General features: G+C 36.1%; 1 protein-coding gene across 7 annotated transcripts in view; it reads left to right on the plus strand.

The window, feature by feature from the left end:
* LOC134529311 (ephrin type-A receptor 4) overlaps positions 1–17,088 on the plus strand; it is a 396,457-nt gene that overhangs the window by 337,744 nt on the left and 41,625 nt on the right. For all 7 annotated transcript variants that reach the window (XR_010074530.1, XM_063363232.1, XM_063363230.1 and 4 more), the window contains 3 exons: positions 662–871; positions 7,417–7,595; positions 8,850–9,008. Coding sequence is in view for 6 of the 7 variants with exons in the window: in XM_063363232.1 (XP_063219302.1) it covers positions 662–871; positions 7,417–7,595; positions 8,850–9,008 (548 nt within the window). In the remaining variant the exon portion in view is untranslated. The remainder of the gene's footprint in view (positions 1–661; positions 872–7,416; positions 7,596–8,849; positions 9,009–17,088) is intronic.

Here is a 17,088-nt window from a genome sequence, read left to right on the forward strand (position 1 = left end):
AGTTTTATTGTTTTTATTTTTATAAAAATGTTGTATTATGTAACAAATATGAAACTAAAATATTTCTTAGTACGTACTTATTTAATCAAAATAGTATCATTTTGACTGACAAATTATGCAATTATACAATAAAATAATTTGTAATAAGCATGTTTTAAAAAGAAATATACTTAGAAAAATAAAAATATAGTTTGCATATTTTGGAGTATTTCCATTTAGTTGATATTAATGCTAAATAATTACATTCAATGAATTTATGAAAATAAAAGACAACATTTTTTGTGGTTGGAGTTAAGTTTTGTGAAATTTCTGATTGATTTATTGTTTTTATTTACATTTTGGTGCTAAATTGTGTATTACTGTATTAACTTGCATTTCGGTGTTATGTGTTATGTTGACATGCTTTGAGTGCTATTTTGGTTTTATTGGAAGTCACCATATAATCTTGTCCCTAAGTATTAGCAAATTCATAAATTTTAATACTAAAATGGAATGTTTTCATGCATATTAAAAAATTTTTTGTTGTTGTTTAATATCTTAATTTGTTTCCTTTGCTAGTAATGAGTTGATGTTGTACTGTCAGTTGCAAAATTTTGTTTTAGGTGTTGTTCTTGTATTTTATGAAATTTATTGTATTATAGTTATTATTTTGTAATTTTAGGCGAACGATGGAAAGTTCCAAGTTATACAACTTGTCGGAATGTTACGAGGAATTGCGTCAGGTATGCAATACCTGTCCGAAATGAATTACGTTCACAGGGATCTCGCTGCCCGTAATGTGCTTGTCAATGCACAGCTGGTTTGTAAAATTGCAGACTTTGGGCTAAGCAGAGAAATTGAAAGCACAACAGAAGGTGCTTATACGACGAGGGTAAGAAATTAAATTATTAACATTTTGAATTGCTGTTTGTAATTAAATTTTACTAAATAAATGGCTGCGTTATTGCTATCAAAAAAGCTATTAACCAGATTTTTCACTGCGTTGAGAGATTCTTTCTTTACAGTGATGTTTTATGCTACTGAATCAGTTGGCAAGCATGCTAAATGCTAATTTAAATTGGTTTGTAAGATTTGAATAATGTAATTTATTTTCAGCTTGAACTTGAGATGATCAAATAATGAGTGAGCCCACTGCCATTGTGCTCCATGGTTGTGGCATTTCATTTTCTGAATAATGTGTGAATACTTTGGTAACAAATTTTAATGAACATAAAGTGGTATAAGACCTTTCAAAGGCTTTTTATTTTTAGTCTAAGTCACAGTTGAAAGATCTATTGTCACATTTCAGAGAAAGCACTATAATTGCTGGTAAGGCTAAAACAAATCTTCACATATATGAGGATATCTTACCCGTAGAGAATACAAATACACTTTTAGGTTTTGTCAGTGATAATTACCCATGATAGCTTTATAACTACATAATAATACTTTCTTTTATTACTAAGGTTTAAGAATTCCATCACAGAATCAACAAAATAAGTGCTTGTTTTATGTGAATTCCAAATATAACCAATGCCAGGTTTAATTAAAATTTGCAAAACATTTAATTGTATTTTATGTAGAAAATCATATGATTTTCGAGTGACACTATTGACTTGATTGAACCTAGTGGAACTGAGGTTCCCAAGTCTTATGCCTGACTAGGCCCAAACTTCCTCATTGATCTGGTTGGATCTGCTCTTATCACCAAAGCTCAAACAGGCAAGTAAACAAGGTAAACACAGGGCGTTGATGGAGAAAGGCTCAGCTTACCCTGCCTAAGGGAGCCATTGCCTTGCTGAGCAAACTGAAAGAAGGGGACTCCAACCAGTCACCCAAGAGGACGCAGCTCGGGGAGGGAATCATAAATGATACACCCTTGTTAAACAATTCTGTCATCAATACATAAAGAACTTCAACTTTCATCAGTACTTAATTTTTTTTTTGTTTCAGAAATAAAGATTTGTCTGAAGCAGCTATGCAGAGAAAATATTTGATGTAGAAAATTGAAAACATGTACAAGTATGATTTTAATAGTTATTGTAACCACAGCAACTCCCAATTTCAACAAAATGATTATCATTGAATTTAAATGGGGAATGGTTCATGCATAGTCCTACCAAGTGTACAATAACCAAAAATATAAAACTTATGAAATCAATACTCTCTTGAGGTCTGGGCTAGAGGGCTTGATTTACTTTGATACGAGAACTACTGTATGGGTGCCACTGTATGAAAGGGCACATGGACCCTGTTATGGCCACACATACAACAACTGGCATCAACGTGGTGTGTAAGGCAGATGTACATCTGGCAACAGGGCACCAGTCTACAGACAAGCAATAACGTCGTATGTGGTCAGACCAGGGAGTGCGGATTACACTGGGACCTTGGCAGTGATATCCAGCATGTATCTATTATAACATATTGTAAGAGAATTTAACAATGGCGACGAGGATGCGTGAAGTGACGATTCGTGTGCTGGAAAAATTATTTTTCTACAAGTGCTTAATTTACATTCAGTGAAAGTGCTATCGCGTTCAACATGGCGTCATCATTCACCAAGTACGACCATTCCTGCCCAGAAGCCTGGGCTGAGCATCTAGAGCGTTTTCAGTTTTGGCTGGATTCCAAAGGGCAAGTGACTGATGACCAAAAACGAGCATTGTAATTGAGATGCTGGACGATCACACCATTCGTGACTTAAAGGACTGGACGGTGCCGAAGACTCTGCGTGGCTGTACACTTGTCGAGCTTGTCGAGATTTTGAACTGTAACATTGCGCCTAAGGTAAACCCGATGGTGTGTTACAACAAATTTGTCAACAGACGTCAGATGCCAGGTGAGACAGCCGTCGTGTACATGTCAGAATTAAAAGCGTCTAGCATCACCCTGTAATTTAGCCGGCAATGCTACAACCATGGTGTTGTACCAATTTGTTTGTGGCCTGCGCAATGCCGATATACAGGCAAAGTTGTTCTCCGAGACAGAGCTAACTAGCATAAAGGCTTTAGAAATAGTGCAAATGGTAGAACGTTCCGAAGCCAATGTTTTAGAGGTTAGGAACTACGGCATGGACGAGGTTCACAAACTTCATACCACTGGAACCAATAATTTCAAATTTGGTCCCCCTTCTGTTAGTTTTACGCCTAGTAAGAATGTAACTTGTTTACGATTTGCAGAAAAGGGACATACTGCTATAACTTGTCCGTTTCCCAGAGACAAATTGAAATTTCAGAAATGTAACAAGGTTGGGCATGTTGCAAAAGCTTGCAAGCAAAAGGAGAAAGCTGTGTCACATTTGGTGGAGGAAGACCACACGAATTTCATTACAGTTGGCAGCCACAAACCCCGCAGTCACAATGCAGCAGACGCCCTACCACAGGCGGGTTTACCATGCCATTTTACTGCAGGCGGGTCATTGCCGCAATCTGAGGTCTTTTTTTTGTTGGCTGATTCATCCCCAGCTCTAAAAAAGAAACCTTACGTCATGCAGATACTGATTGATAACTTCATGGTGCACTTTGAGGTTGATTCAGGGTGTTCACGAACACTCATGAATGTGTCCACCTTTAATACATACTGTGCCAATAAGGTCGACCAACCTGTTTTGCATCAGGCACCAATTGAGTTGCACACATGGGCATCTCAATCCCTGACTCTGGTTGGTGAGTTCCAAGCACCAGTTTGGCACAAGGATATTACCGTCATGCTGCCTGTGCTGGTTGTTGATGGTGTTGGACCGAATCTTCTGGGTCGTAACTGGTTTGATGCCCTAGGTGTTTCCATTCAGGGTGTACATTTTCTGTCTCCAGATACACCCTATTCCACTATGTCAGATGGGACGTTTATGCAATCAGTCATGAAGGGTCTTGCCATTATTTTTGCTGTTAAGAAATTTACTCCTTATTTGGCCTTTCGTCCGTTTACGATCGTAACTGATCACAAGCCTCTGCTTGGCATATTTTCTCCAGACAAACCAACATCCTTGCATTTGTCGCAGAGAATGTTACGATGGACTCTGATCTTAAGTTCATTTGATTATCAGCTACACCACCAACCTGGAAAATCTGTTGGTCATGCTGACTGCTTGAGTAGGTTGCCTCAGCCTACATCCGCAGATGATTTGTGTCCTGAACCAGTTGGCATGCACCTCCTGGATGCTAGGAACCTACATCTCTTATCTCCACGAGATATCGCAAAAGCTACAGAGAATGATGATATTCTGCGGCAAGTCAAATGCTACATGCATCAAGGTTGGCCAGACAAGGTACAAAAGGTCAGCGCTATCACTACAATCTAATTGCATCTTATGGCACGACAGGGTCGTGATTCCATCGTCACTGCAAGAGACAGTATTGAAATTGATTCATTCCACACACCCATGTGAAAACTGCAGCAAGGCCATTGCCCGAAGTATTGTCTGGTGGCACAATATCGACACGGACATTCAGAACAAGGTGAAACTTTGCCAAGCCTGTCAATCAGTAGCTAATGCACCTCCAAGATCAGTTGTATCTCCATGGCCCCGTGCAACATTCGCTTGGGAATGAGTGCATTTTGACTATGCAGGACCATTCCTGGGACATTACCTGTTCATTGTAATTGATGCATTTTCAAAATGGCCAATAGTCAAAGTGGTGTCAAATTTGACTGCTTTGGTTCTTATTACACACACGCGCTACATTCTGGCTGATTTTGACAAACCAGTGGTCATTGTAACGGACAATGGACGGCAGTTTACATCCGATGCCTTCAATGACTTCCTTCGCAGAAATGGCATACGCCACCTGTGTACCCCGCCGTGGCACCCTTCTTCCAATGGGCTAGCAGAATGCCCAGTACAAACAGTCAAGAAGTTACTGCTGAAGTTTGAGGATGTAGATATCCATGCACGAGTGGCTCGCTCTGTATGGACTATGCGAACACGCCCCTCATCGTCCATGGGTAGAACCCCTGCGGAAGCCATGGGTAGAGCATTTCGTACACATCTTGCCCAACTACACCCTGCATCCGAGTTTGACGCACCAACACCGGTGACATTGCCCACACTCCAAGTCGGGGAACTCGTATGGATGATGAAGCATAGTTCAAGCAAATCTAGTTGGGTACCAGGTATAGTACATGGTCATTCTGGAACTCGAGCCTATGACATTCTGCTAGACTCTGGGTTGCTGGCCATGAACGTTTCTGCTGACTATGTATGTCGATGATTTTCTAAAGAATCTGGAAATGACGTTGATGACCTTCTCACAAGGATGGTCGATACAGGTGCACCTCCATCTGTATTACCATTATTCCAGAGAAGTTCTGAGGGATGTAGTGCTCCCATGTCAGGACATAGTCATGCGGCATCAACTTTGGGGGTGGCTTGTCCGGCTTATCCCTTGGGTACCGTACATCAAAACAGGCATCAGGCACATTCACCTGATACACAGGAAGAAACTGATGCTACAACTTCAACACTGTCACCTGCATCATCCAACTAAGAAAATGACTGCTACATCTGCAAGAGTGGCTAGCTCATCACCAGCAGCTTCGCCTCCCCTTCATGATGCTGCTACCCGTACGGCCTGCCAAGCACCAGACTCTCCATTTCTGGGCTTTCCGCAAGCATTGTGCCCAGCAGCTTTACCTCTCCGGAGAGGCGGTTCACCTGACCAGGTTCCCCACCAACCACAGCCCATGCAATCTACAAGATCTACAGTTACCAGTTGTGGGTGTATATCTCAACGTCCCCTCTGGTACCAGTGATCAGTGGAAGTTAAGGGTGACCAGTAAGGGAAAGTTAAGTTACATTCTAGTGGGGAGGGGTGTTATGGCCACACATACAACTGGCATCAACACGGTGTGTAAGGCAGATGTATATCTGGCAACAGGGTACCAGTCTACAGACAAGCAATAATGTCGTATGTGGTCGGACCAGGGAGTGCGGATTACACCGGGACCGTAGCAGTGATATCCAGCATGTATCTATTATAACATGTTGTAAGAGAACTTAACAGACCTGGTGGAGACTCCTCTCAGGGCGTAATGTTGCCCATGTGGGAGCAAGATTCGGACCCTCTAAATTTGCACACTAATTCGAATCCGTTCCAGGCTATTTCGAGGGGGAGCAGTTGACATCAACCAGGGCTTTGCCCCTTTAAGCCTGGTCAGACTGCCCTCCCTTTGTGGTCCCATGGGATCCCTAATCACTCCTTCATGGTATTTGCACCGCCGACATGTACACATGCCTATACTGCATGACATGTGTTTGAATGGCGTGCCTTTGCCTCCCGCAAGAGGGCGCCGTAGTTTCAGTGCTCCGTCCCCTTATATAATTATAAATTAATTGTAAACCTTTATTTTTTATCCTAAGCATTTTGTAGCACTGTAGATCGGCTGGGAGGGTTTTGTTTAGTAAAACTTATATTTAATTTTGCTTAAAATAAAGACTGCACCGGACATTCCCGAGGCAGACCCAAGTCCGGCCGAAGCTAGACTTTGTTTGGATATTAGTTTTTTAATTACTATTTGTTTCAATCATTCTAGCCACAAGAAAGCACACAATTATTGTACAAGTGTTTTGCGTGTCTTTTTTTTTAATAACCCTTGACAAGCAATCGTAAAAACGTAATGGCGGTTTGGTTCGGAGCGATAGATGCCATGTGGGCTGTCACAGCATTTGCTCGCCCCAATCCTTCGTCATCACCGGCCGAGAGCAGATGCACCAGCACCCCGGGGACCTCACCGCTTGTATTCGCTGATAAGTAGTTTTCCGTTCATGTTCTTAAGGTTTTAAATCTTTTTACGTATCTCCTCTTATTACCCTCCACGAGTATTTAATCACCTTTACGTTATTCTTGTGTGGCCATGTGTATGGACACACCGCAGCATAAACTGATTCGTGACTTGGGCTTTTGAACTGTATAAAGGACTATGTATACGGGAGCATGTAACTTCTTAATAAACCTAGACGTGTGATTTAAATGGTGTTCCTTTCTCGTGCCCACGTGTATAATATCTACTGCATGGCGGCATGTGGGATGCCCTGAGAGCCCACTGCGTTAATCCTTGAAGCATGCCCGACACTGAGAGCGAACCAGGTCTTGGCAATTGGTTTGCAAAATTTTAGAGGGTCCGAATATCTCTTCCACATGGGCGATGTCACATCCTGAGAGGAGTCTCTGCCGGGTTGGTGTGCCCTTTGATACGGTGGCGCCCATACAGTAGTTCTCGTATCAAAATAAATCAAGCCCTCTAGCCCAGACCTCAATAGTTAATAATTTATTTATTATGATGGTATGATATCTTGCACTATACTTCATTAGTAACACATATTTGTAGAAAGTGATGCCAAAACAATACATTTAATAATGTTTTTATAAAACCAAAATCACTTTAAAAGTTAACACAAATGAGTATTGAAAATTAACAGTTTTTATGTCTTTTTAGGGAGGAAAAATTCCTGTCCGGTGGACTGCACCCGAAGCAATTGCATTTCGAAAATTCACCTCTGCATCTGATGTGTGGAGTTTTGGTATTGTTTGTTGGGAAGTCATGTCGTATGGGGAACGCCCATATTGGAACTGGAGTAACCAAGATGTTATCAAGTCCATAGAAAAAGGATACAGGTAAGAAAACCTAGAATATATTCAAAGTAAGTTAACTACAAGAAGACTGATGCTGGGGTTTTATGATACCAATCTAGTCCTCATTAATAACTGAACCATCATAAATGAAACATAATTAATTCTTACTCCAGGATTGATTTTTTTTAAATCCAGGCAGAGTGCAAAATTTTTTTTCAAACAGTTTTTTTTATTCAGCTCTATAGGTAAAGGCTAAGGGAATGGCAAGAAGAGTGAGTGATTCATATGGAGTTTTGTGTGATAGTTGGTGGGTTGAAAAAAAAAAATAGTATGAAAGTATGAGTATGAACCTAAATTATAAGTATTTAAATATAAGTACAAACCTAAATTCACAAAACCAGTGCTAAAAAGTAAGCAAACATCATCATTAGACAGGAATTTTAACATAAATATCTGAATTCACAAATAGTGGTTACATTATTTGACAGTGTTGAATTGGGGGTCATCTTTTAAGAGTGGCCTGTGCAACTAGAGGGAGCACCAGCGGTCGGTGTCAACTGTGCGATTGAGGAAACATCTGTCACTTCATCTCATCAAACTATTATAGTGCAGAAAATGCTAGAAACACAACTGTTCTCCAGAAATTAATTAAAATATAATAAAATGAAATGAAATTTAAATAAAAAGAGCCTTAAAAATACTGTTGTACACATTGAAACCTATCTAATACAATAAAAATAATTATTAACAGAGTTAAAAAGGTTTTTTGAAAATATAAATGCTGTTAAATTACAATATGCATTGAAAATAAACAATAATTACAGCTAGTTAAAAGTAAATTATCAACCTCAGTTGTCAATACTTGGAAATAAAAGTTGAGCAGTGCTTCTAAATGACAATATATATTGAAAATATACAAGACTCAAAGAAAATTAAAAACAAACTGTCAATCTAAGCTGTGAATACTTTTAAAGACTAATCACAAGTCATTATGTTTCTATGTGTTGGTACCTAATAAATTATGCTTCTTTTCCTATTCAAAGATCAATATAGAGTGGCTGATACTCTGCTTTATTGCATACCTAATTTGTTGGAATTTGGATGGAACAAATCATTTAATTTAATTTGTAGGCTTTGTGGCTATGTAAATGATTAACAAATTATTGTATTATTATAATTAAATGTATCCTTTTTTATAATCTTGAAAATAATATTTATTGTATAAATTGTTACATTTCTACTAATATGTATTATCAGAATGAAAGCAGTAAAATAATATTGTCTGCATTTTTGTAGGTTACCATCACCCATGGACTGTCCTGAAGCTATCTATCAGCTGATGCTCGATTGCTGGCAGAAAGAAAGAACGCATCGACCATCATTTGCCTCAATCGTTAAGACATTAGACAAACTAATAAGGTGTCCAGACACACTTCGCAAAATTGCTCAGAACAGGTGAGGAAACAGAGTGTCTTAAAAGCATGAATATTCCTTTAATCTTATCATACAATGAACCATATAGGTACTATTAATTTCATTGGTTAATACTGCACAATGCCCTAGTAATTAAAGCAGGACAAAATTCTGATTGCAGCTATATGCTCTACTAAAAGTGATATTTTACCTTTTTACTAACTTCAAACATATGTATATATGTATGTATTTATTGTTTCTAGCCCAATGGCTCATTTCACGTATAAATGCTTGATTCATTGTTGAAAGAAGCTTCTGTTGGCATTGTGACATAACATGCCACACATGTATAGTTGAAGAAACACTAACTGATAATTTACTTGGCACTGTAAAGGAATATGTACTCGAGCCACGTTCAAAAAGGCAGATCATGTGGACTAAATCAATAGTCTGATCGCCAGATTTTGTATGTCAAAATTATGATCTATTTTTAGTTTCTTGTTTTTTCACATACTTATCAAAACTTATAAAATTACAGAGTTTCCAAATTATGAATTCACCATGTTCGTTTTAGCCTTTAAAGTAAAAATAATTTTTTTTTTGTATTTTACATATTTTTGCATTTAAATAAGGTACTTTTATCAAAACAACAGTAAATTGCTTTAACGTACAGTACTAGTCTTATATTATTTCTGAGAAGTAGTTCATAGAAATCTGAAAGTGGTGAAACTGTCCGGCGCTCCTGAAATTGGTTTTCCATGGTTTCCCTTAATACTGCACAAAAATGCTCAGTTGATACCTTACTATTTAGGCTGTAGCTGATACCTTCCCTGATTTATGTCATTGTGTGTTCCAGTCACTAATGATGTTGATAGGATACACTAATTAATATTTAAAAAAAATGTTTATTTGATAATATGCTTTAAAGTATTGTTATGAGCGCAAAATAATCAAATGCAGAATGCATCTAAATTTGAATCAGCCAATCCACAAAATAACAAAATTAATATACCAATTAGAACAACACCACAGCCACAAGTTTATGTGCCTTCTTATTTTATTATTCAAAATTATTTTTTATGGATAGGCTATACAATATTGGTATATTATCTGGACCTCAGGTTTGTATAAGATACATTGTCTTTAATTTAACTCAGTCAAATTTCCATTAAAACACTAGGTACATTTTACTTTCATAATTAAATGTTACATTATTCATCCAGTCAAAAGTGTTAATGTTAAAATGGGAAACATCACCATAGACAGTAAGCCATTCTATGCAGCTTATACGTAATCCTGCAATAATTTTCTTGCTGATTCTGCTGTAATATTTCAAAGAAATACAATTTTTCTTGTTAATGCATGCAAAATGTAAATGTGCATAAATAATGTATAACCTTTATTATTTACTTTTGTTTTGCCATTAAAATATATTATTACTCCCTTAATACAAAATAATTGCATAACAGGGACCTATTTTTCAGAATTTTCAAATATCATGTGATCAATAACCCTGCTGCTTGACAAACTCAAGTGAAACCCGAGAAAAAATTAAAAATACAACTTGGTTTTCTTCCCCTTCCCAACTTCCTTTCTATTCGACCACCAATGGCCGAAGCAAAACAATTGGGTTACATACAAATTGGCCACTTCTCTGACTACCTGTAGTTCGAATTAGGACGGATTTAGTTGCTATAGACTTTTGCATGGAATAAGCTATTGAGTGCAGGTAGTCTATAACAATCCAGACCTCCTGCTAGCTCAAAATTGGTCTAGATTATGTGGTATGGATGCCTTCAACCATGCACTGCATACCTGAAAAACATTGCCACCTGCTTCTGCCTAAGTCAAAATCATAAACATTATAAAATGAAAAAGTAAAATCTTTGATATTAGCAAACTTAGTTCCTACTGCCATTGTAGCAATATGTAAAAAATATAAACCAGAAACTAAACGGAAAAGGAGTTAAGTAATTTTGGCAAAACATAAACAAATTATTTAACCACAATATTTATTTTTAAATATGACAGATTCAACCTTTTAACGACTTTAAAAACCTCAGCAACCCAGAGGTATTTGTAATAACACTGTTTTAAATTTTAGAAAATTTAATTTTTATAAATATTGTCACCAAAGTTCAAAGTTCATTATAATACAATTAAACACACCCACACATACAAATTAAATTAAAACAAAGAATGTTGTTGAAAAGAGCTTATATGTTATGCCTTTCAGCATTTAACTAGTCCTCAAATAATGTCCAATATTAAATGTTAAGCATGTTTTTTTTTGCATCTAGAAAAGTTCCACTCATTATCAAGTCCACGAGCTCCAAAAATTTCTTTGAGTTGTGGCACAAATTAAAGGGCTATATTTTCAAAAGGGTTGGCCAATGATAATTGCAATTTGATTGCAGTTCGATGAAAAGTTCATATTTCCCAACAAAAAAAAAATCTGTTATATTCCACAGGAAAAATACTTGCCACAGAGTTAATATCACACATAGTTTGTCTAAAAACAAGAAAATGTTTGTTTTGGGAACAGTATCTTGAAAAGGCCCTAGTCTAAACCTCTGACTTAAAACTACAATCAGTTCTAGGCCTCACAACAGTTTCTCAGTTATATAACAATTCAGCCCAAATATGCCTATCTGTAGGATAATCATTACCCAGATTTTGATGCTATGTAAATTGTGGAACAACTCCATACTGAAAACTAAGCAATAGCAGTGCAGCCTATGTAACTTTTCCCTTGGGCACAGCGCACAACCTTATTGCCAGGGTTGTCCAGAAGAGCCTCACACACGCTTAGGTATTGCAGATGTTGATAAATTAATATGTCCGCAATAACGGGTTAAACACCATTTCAGGTCATCTCAAAAATAATCAGTTTAACAATCCACTGATGGGAATATAAGTTCTAGCAAACATTATCCTGGGCATCACACCCAATTCAGTCAGGGCTGGTAACTTAACTAGCTGAAACTCAGCAGATGAGTTGCACTGGCCCCTTGAATGGTTTAGGCCTAGTAGTTCTGCCTGACGATGCCCTCTGGCGAGCCATATCCCGCAACGTTCCCCGCTTGCCACTGAAACCTTTTCACGACTCTTAGTCTTCGCTCCGCACCACCTGGACTGCCACGCTCCCAGCGCTGTCTTGCGGCCAGGCGCACCAACAGCTCACACACAAAAACCCAGCGGAGCTCACTCCCTAATATTTTAGCAAATTCGAAACTAACAGAACTTCGTAAAGCAAAAGGTTTCCCATAAAACAAAGCTCTAATTTTAAATACATTAAATATAAAAATAATATACTACAGTAGGCCAAATTATATTTAAAAAAAAAAACAGAAAATTAGCTTACGCAAAAAGTTAACTATAAAATCAAAATATGGTTATTAACGATTAAAGAAAGTTACGTTTAAAAATTTAAACAGAAGAAAAAGAATAGAATTTTGTGGCACAATTACACATTCATGAAAACACTTGAAATTTGCTGGGCACTGAAATAATTTAAGTTCCGTAGAATATTCCTTTATGACTTTAAGCCTGATCATTTTGAAAATGGTTTTGCATAAATAAAAAATTCACGAATAAAGTTTGTAAATTTATTTTTGCCTTTATTAAACACTGAACATGATCATCATTGTACGACGCAGTAACATTTGTCTCAAGACAACAAAAACTAGCAGCACAAATTTTTCAAACAAATCAGTTCATTACTTGGGCAAGATATTTATTTACAGTTCGTTGACAAAATCCCGCGTTTGGTTGCTACACACGGTGCAGATGGCCGAGAGACCACTGTCTGCTCTGCTTGGTCAATAATTTACTAAAAGGCTCCACTCTAGGCCTTCACTGCTGCCTGTGATTGAATCTTCTAAATTAAAAATTTTCTAAACGAGGTTGAACACAGCCTGGCCCAGCCCTTAGGTGTGAAAATCTTCTCTTCCCTACATTAATATTCCAAATTTGGCCAGCTGCCAACAAACACGACTACTCTCGTAGTTGCCCCAAGTAACTACTTATATGGTGACCTACTACAGCTTCTTGTTCACTGGGAAAAAAAAACTGTACTCATCATGCCATCAACAACCAATCACTGAGCAGCTTACAATTACGACCAATGACAGAACACTGTTCGGCCATGAAAACAAATCATTTTCCTTTGCAAATTCGCCCACAAGACACATCACGTGATTCTTTTTCCCATGTACAAGATACACTTGTCTCTCTTATTGCTTATGTAACTGGCAAAACTACTGCATCAGCCTGCCTTCAAACAAATAGCCATAGCAAAAAATACAAAAGAAAAATAAAGCTCATAAAATCTTAAATGAATAATCAAAATTTAAGTAAAAATAACTTTAAATTCCTTTGTCAAATTAAGTAAGCAAATCACCAGAACTATTAAAAATATTAAACTAATGGAATTAATGTTCATAAAACATATTGCAAATGCACTAATACCTCTTAAATGAACAAACAGCTGTTATTTACATAATGCTAGGAAACCTAACTATCATTTCTGATTATAAAAACATAATAAATCTTATTTGGAAAGCACGGAGGGCAAGTAACCAGGGTTGTTACAAGTGGTATAATGTAGTTATATCACATAAAAAAAATGTTTTCATTATATAGTCGAAAAAAATTTTTTTTAGTAGTAAAATGTGAGATTCTTGTAAAACTGTGCATAGTGAATGCAGAGAAATTACTAGCAAATTATTTGTTTTTACTGTGAAGAAAAATAAAAAGAACATAACAGTCACTATTCTAGTTGACTATTCTATGAAAAGAGTGACAGCTGCTACAGCGAAGTATTAAAAGTTAATTAGCAAATAAGAAAAGAAGGCATTTATTTTTACTGTAGAAACAAAATCTTAAATGTCGACGCATGGTAAAAAGAGAAAATTTAAATAGACAGCTAGTTTCATTTTGGGTTTGAAATAGTAAAGAGAAATGTGTAATATTTGTGAGTGTTTAAAAAAATAGTGCCAATAATTCAGATATTGCAGTCTGCTTTGACGGAGGAAAAATTTTTTAAAGCATTAGGGAAACTGAGTACAATTCTAAAAAATTTTGGATTTTAGGTTCAAGAAAATACAAAAAAACAACGGAGTTATGTTAAAAAAAATTACATCCTAATAGCATGGTTGCGTGGCACTTGAGAACTATGAGGGAAAATTGAGGCCTTGAAAGGTTTTCTTAATGGGGCACTGTTAATTTTTAAATCAAAACCAAATCTTAAATAAATGGTAAAATTTTCACAAAGTGGTATAAGAAGCAGCCTATTCCTACTCTGCCAGGAAAATATATCATTGCCCTTGATAATGACCCACATAATTTCTCCCCTACAAAATAAACCGCTCACATATAAGAAAAAACTGGAGTTGGACCTTGCTAGGACTCAAACTCGGATTGCCTGCTGCTGCTTTTATTATTGAGTACAGCTCTATAGAGATATATTTTTTTATTTTCCTGTATGGCATCGGCAATGCCAGTTTTGTTACCAAGTAAAACACATTGACATGTCTTATTATCATAAACCTAAAATCCTCTTAAAATTTTCTGTTCATCATTTGGATATTATAAGGTGGTAATTTCTAAGAAATTAATATTTTCCACAAATAATAAGTTTAATAGAATCCAGAGAAACTAAAAAATTGGAAAACATAGTGTTTGCTAGGTGGTATTCACCTAACTAATATGAAACATAGTGTTTTTCTTCATATTACAAATATCACTTGGTTACACTATTTTTTTCTCTGTCCTCAAAAAAATTAATGTTCTGTGCTTCTGCATAACAAATGTGAATATTCGACTAAAAATTATTTTTTAGATGTGCAGATAAAAATACTAATTATTGTAAAATGATTGGGGTAACATTCTACATAACACAGATCAGTGTTTCACAGTTTACAAGAAAATTTTGTTTATATGGAAATCTTAATATTTTTTGACAAAGATGCAATTTGTTGTCAAAAAAACACATTAACATGTGTGTGTCTAAGGGCGGAATTCATAGTGGTGATATAAGCAATACTTGAAAAAAGTAATGCTTATATGCATGCTTAAGTATGGTATTAAATTCATAGCGAACAAAAAGAGCACTGCTTATTAGGACTACTTCAAGTAATACTTCACGAAGCACTGCGTCAAATAAGTACTGCTCAATACGAATTCACAGTCATGAAATAAGTTTCCCTTGTTTCGCAAGTATTCATAATCAAATAAGCCTTGCTTATTCATTGATATAAGTAATACTTCATGAAGTTGGCTATCTAGGTGACTCAAGTACTGGTACGGATTTGTTTGTTGTAAGGAATAGGTTATGTAAGGTATTAATTCCCGTTAATTTTTCCATATATTAAATTAAAATTGAGAGAGTAAACAAATTCAATTTGGGGAAAAGAAACGAAACAAATAGTTGCCACTTAGTTTTGTAAACAATACAGGCTACGTACATAACCTCTTCTGCAGCTAGCGTGTTGTTTCGCTACCACGTGGTTAACTTCACCCGCCTATAGATAGAGCTGTAGCAAACCGTATGTATTCGGTACTGAGTTACGGGTGCGCCATCTAGTAACGAGTAACGAAACGTTACACACGGCCGCATCTTGTTACTCGCATTTTTCGTATGTTTTACGCATGCGCGCGCATATTCAATGAATTTACGTTACAAAGAACTATGTTTGTTTATTAAGTAAAGTATAATTTGGAAATTCGTCGTCCAAGTTTTTTACTGTTTATTAAAGGTATTGTGTGTGTAGACAAAGTTTGAGATTGGAACAGAAACAACGTAAGAAAGTATTTTTTTACAAATTAGAAATATGTATGTTTTTGTTTTTTTATTATCGCGTATTTTCACGTTTTTTTGTTCTTATCTTAAAAGAGATAATATAAAAAAGCTGCTCTAATGAGATTTTATTGTTTCATGGTTAACAAAAACTGTTAATTATCAAATATTGTTAATTGTTTATATTCTATTTATTATTTTTTACGCGACGTCATACTGTACGCCGCGTACAGTACGCGTACGCAATACGACTCGATTCGTTGCTGCAACATAACATAGCATATGCGGTATCAGAAGTAACGAGTAACGTTACGATACGATAGTAACAAGTACAAATTGTTATAGTAACAGATACATAAGGGTACGCTTTTTTTCGTTACTTTTACACCTCTATAATATAGATCACAGACACAAGATGGCCAACATAATTTAACAACACAAACATTAAAAACATATTTATGCAGTTGTAAATTTGTTTTTAATACATGTTCATATTTATGTTATTCAAGTTCACTATCAAATAAACTATAAATATCATCTTACGTATTAATTTCATTATTTTAATCGCATATATGGTTTGAAATGTGGGCAATTTTATTTTCAAACAGGTAAACTATGTATTTACAGCAGTATATTTGCTTGCGTTACGTTGGCACAAAATTCGTCCTTTACTTTTTGAGATACTTCATCAAGTACAGCATGGCCAATATAAGTAGTGCTTGTTCAAGTATTACTTCGTCAAGTATAGGTTTATGAATTCATTGCTGGAATAAGTACTACTTGAAGAATAAGCACTACTTTATAAAGTATTACTTATTCGCCAAACAAGGCTTCGACTATGAATCCCGCCCTAAGTGCACTGCCTGAGACAAGGTATCAACTAGACAAGCCGTAGAAGTAAACATGCATGTTTTTGGGCCAGTTGACCAATCTTGCATTAGCCTGCTTCGTAAGAATTCTTGTAACTGTGGTTTTTGTAGGTTGTATATTCCGTGACTGATGTGTTGCTGCCTTATATTCCCAGAATCATTTATTTTAGTTGCCTTTATCCAAGCAAGTTTTCAACAGTGAAGGGTTCATGGTTGCAAATATGATCCCAAAACTTAACATGAAACTTTATGAGCACCAAGTTGGCACTTGTAATCTCACAGTAATCTTAGAGATCTTGGTTCATCTTCATGTAGTATATTAATTATCTTAAAGTAAATAAATTTGTTTCATTTATATTTTCTGTATAAAAAATTTATTTCTATATTTTTCATTTTTAAATTAATTTCAGTTTTTATTTTAGTTTTATGTTAAAATTTTTCTTCCGATATTCTT

Source organism: Bacillus rossius, chromosome 2 (assembly GCF_032445375.1).
Source record: "Bacillus rossius redtenbacheri isolate Brsri chromosome 2, Brsri_v3, whole genome shotgun sequence".
In the NCBI taxonomy this organism is placed as follows: Eukaryota; Metazoa; Arthropoda; class Insecta; order Phasmatodea; family Bacillidae; genus Bacillus; species Bacillus rossius.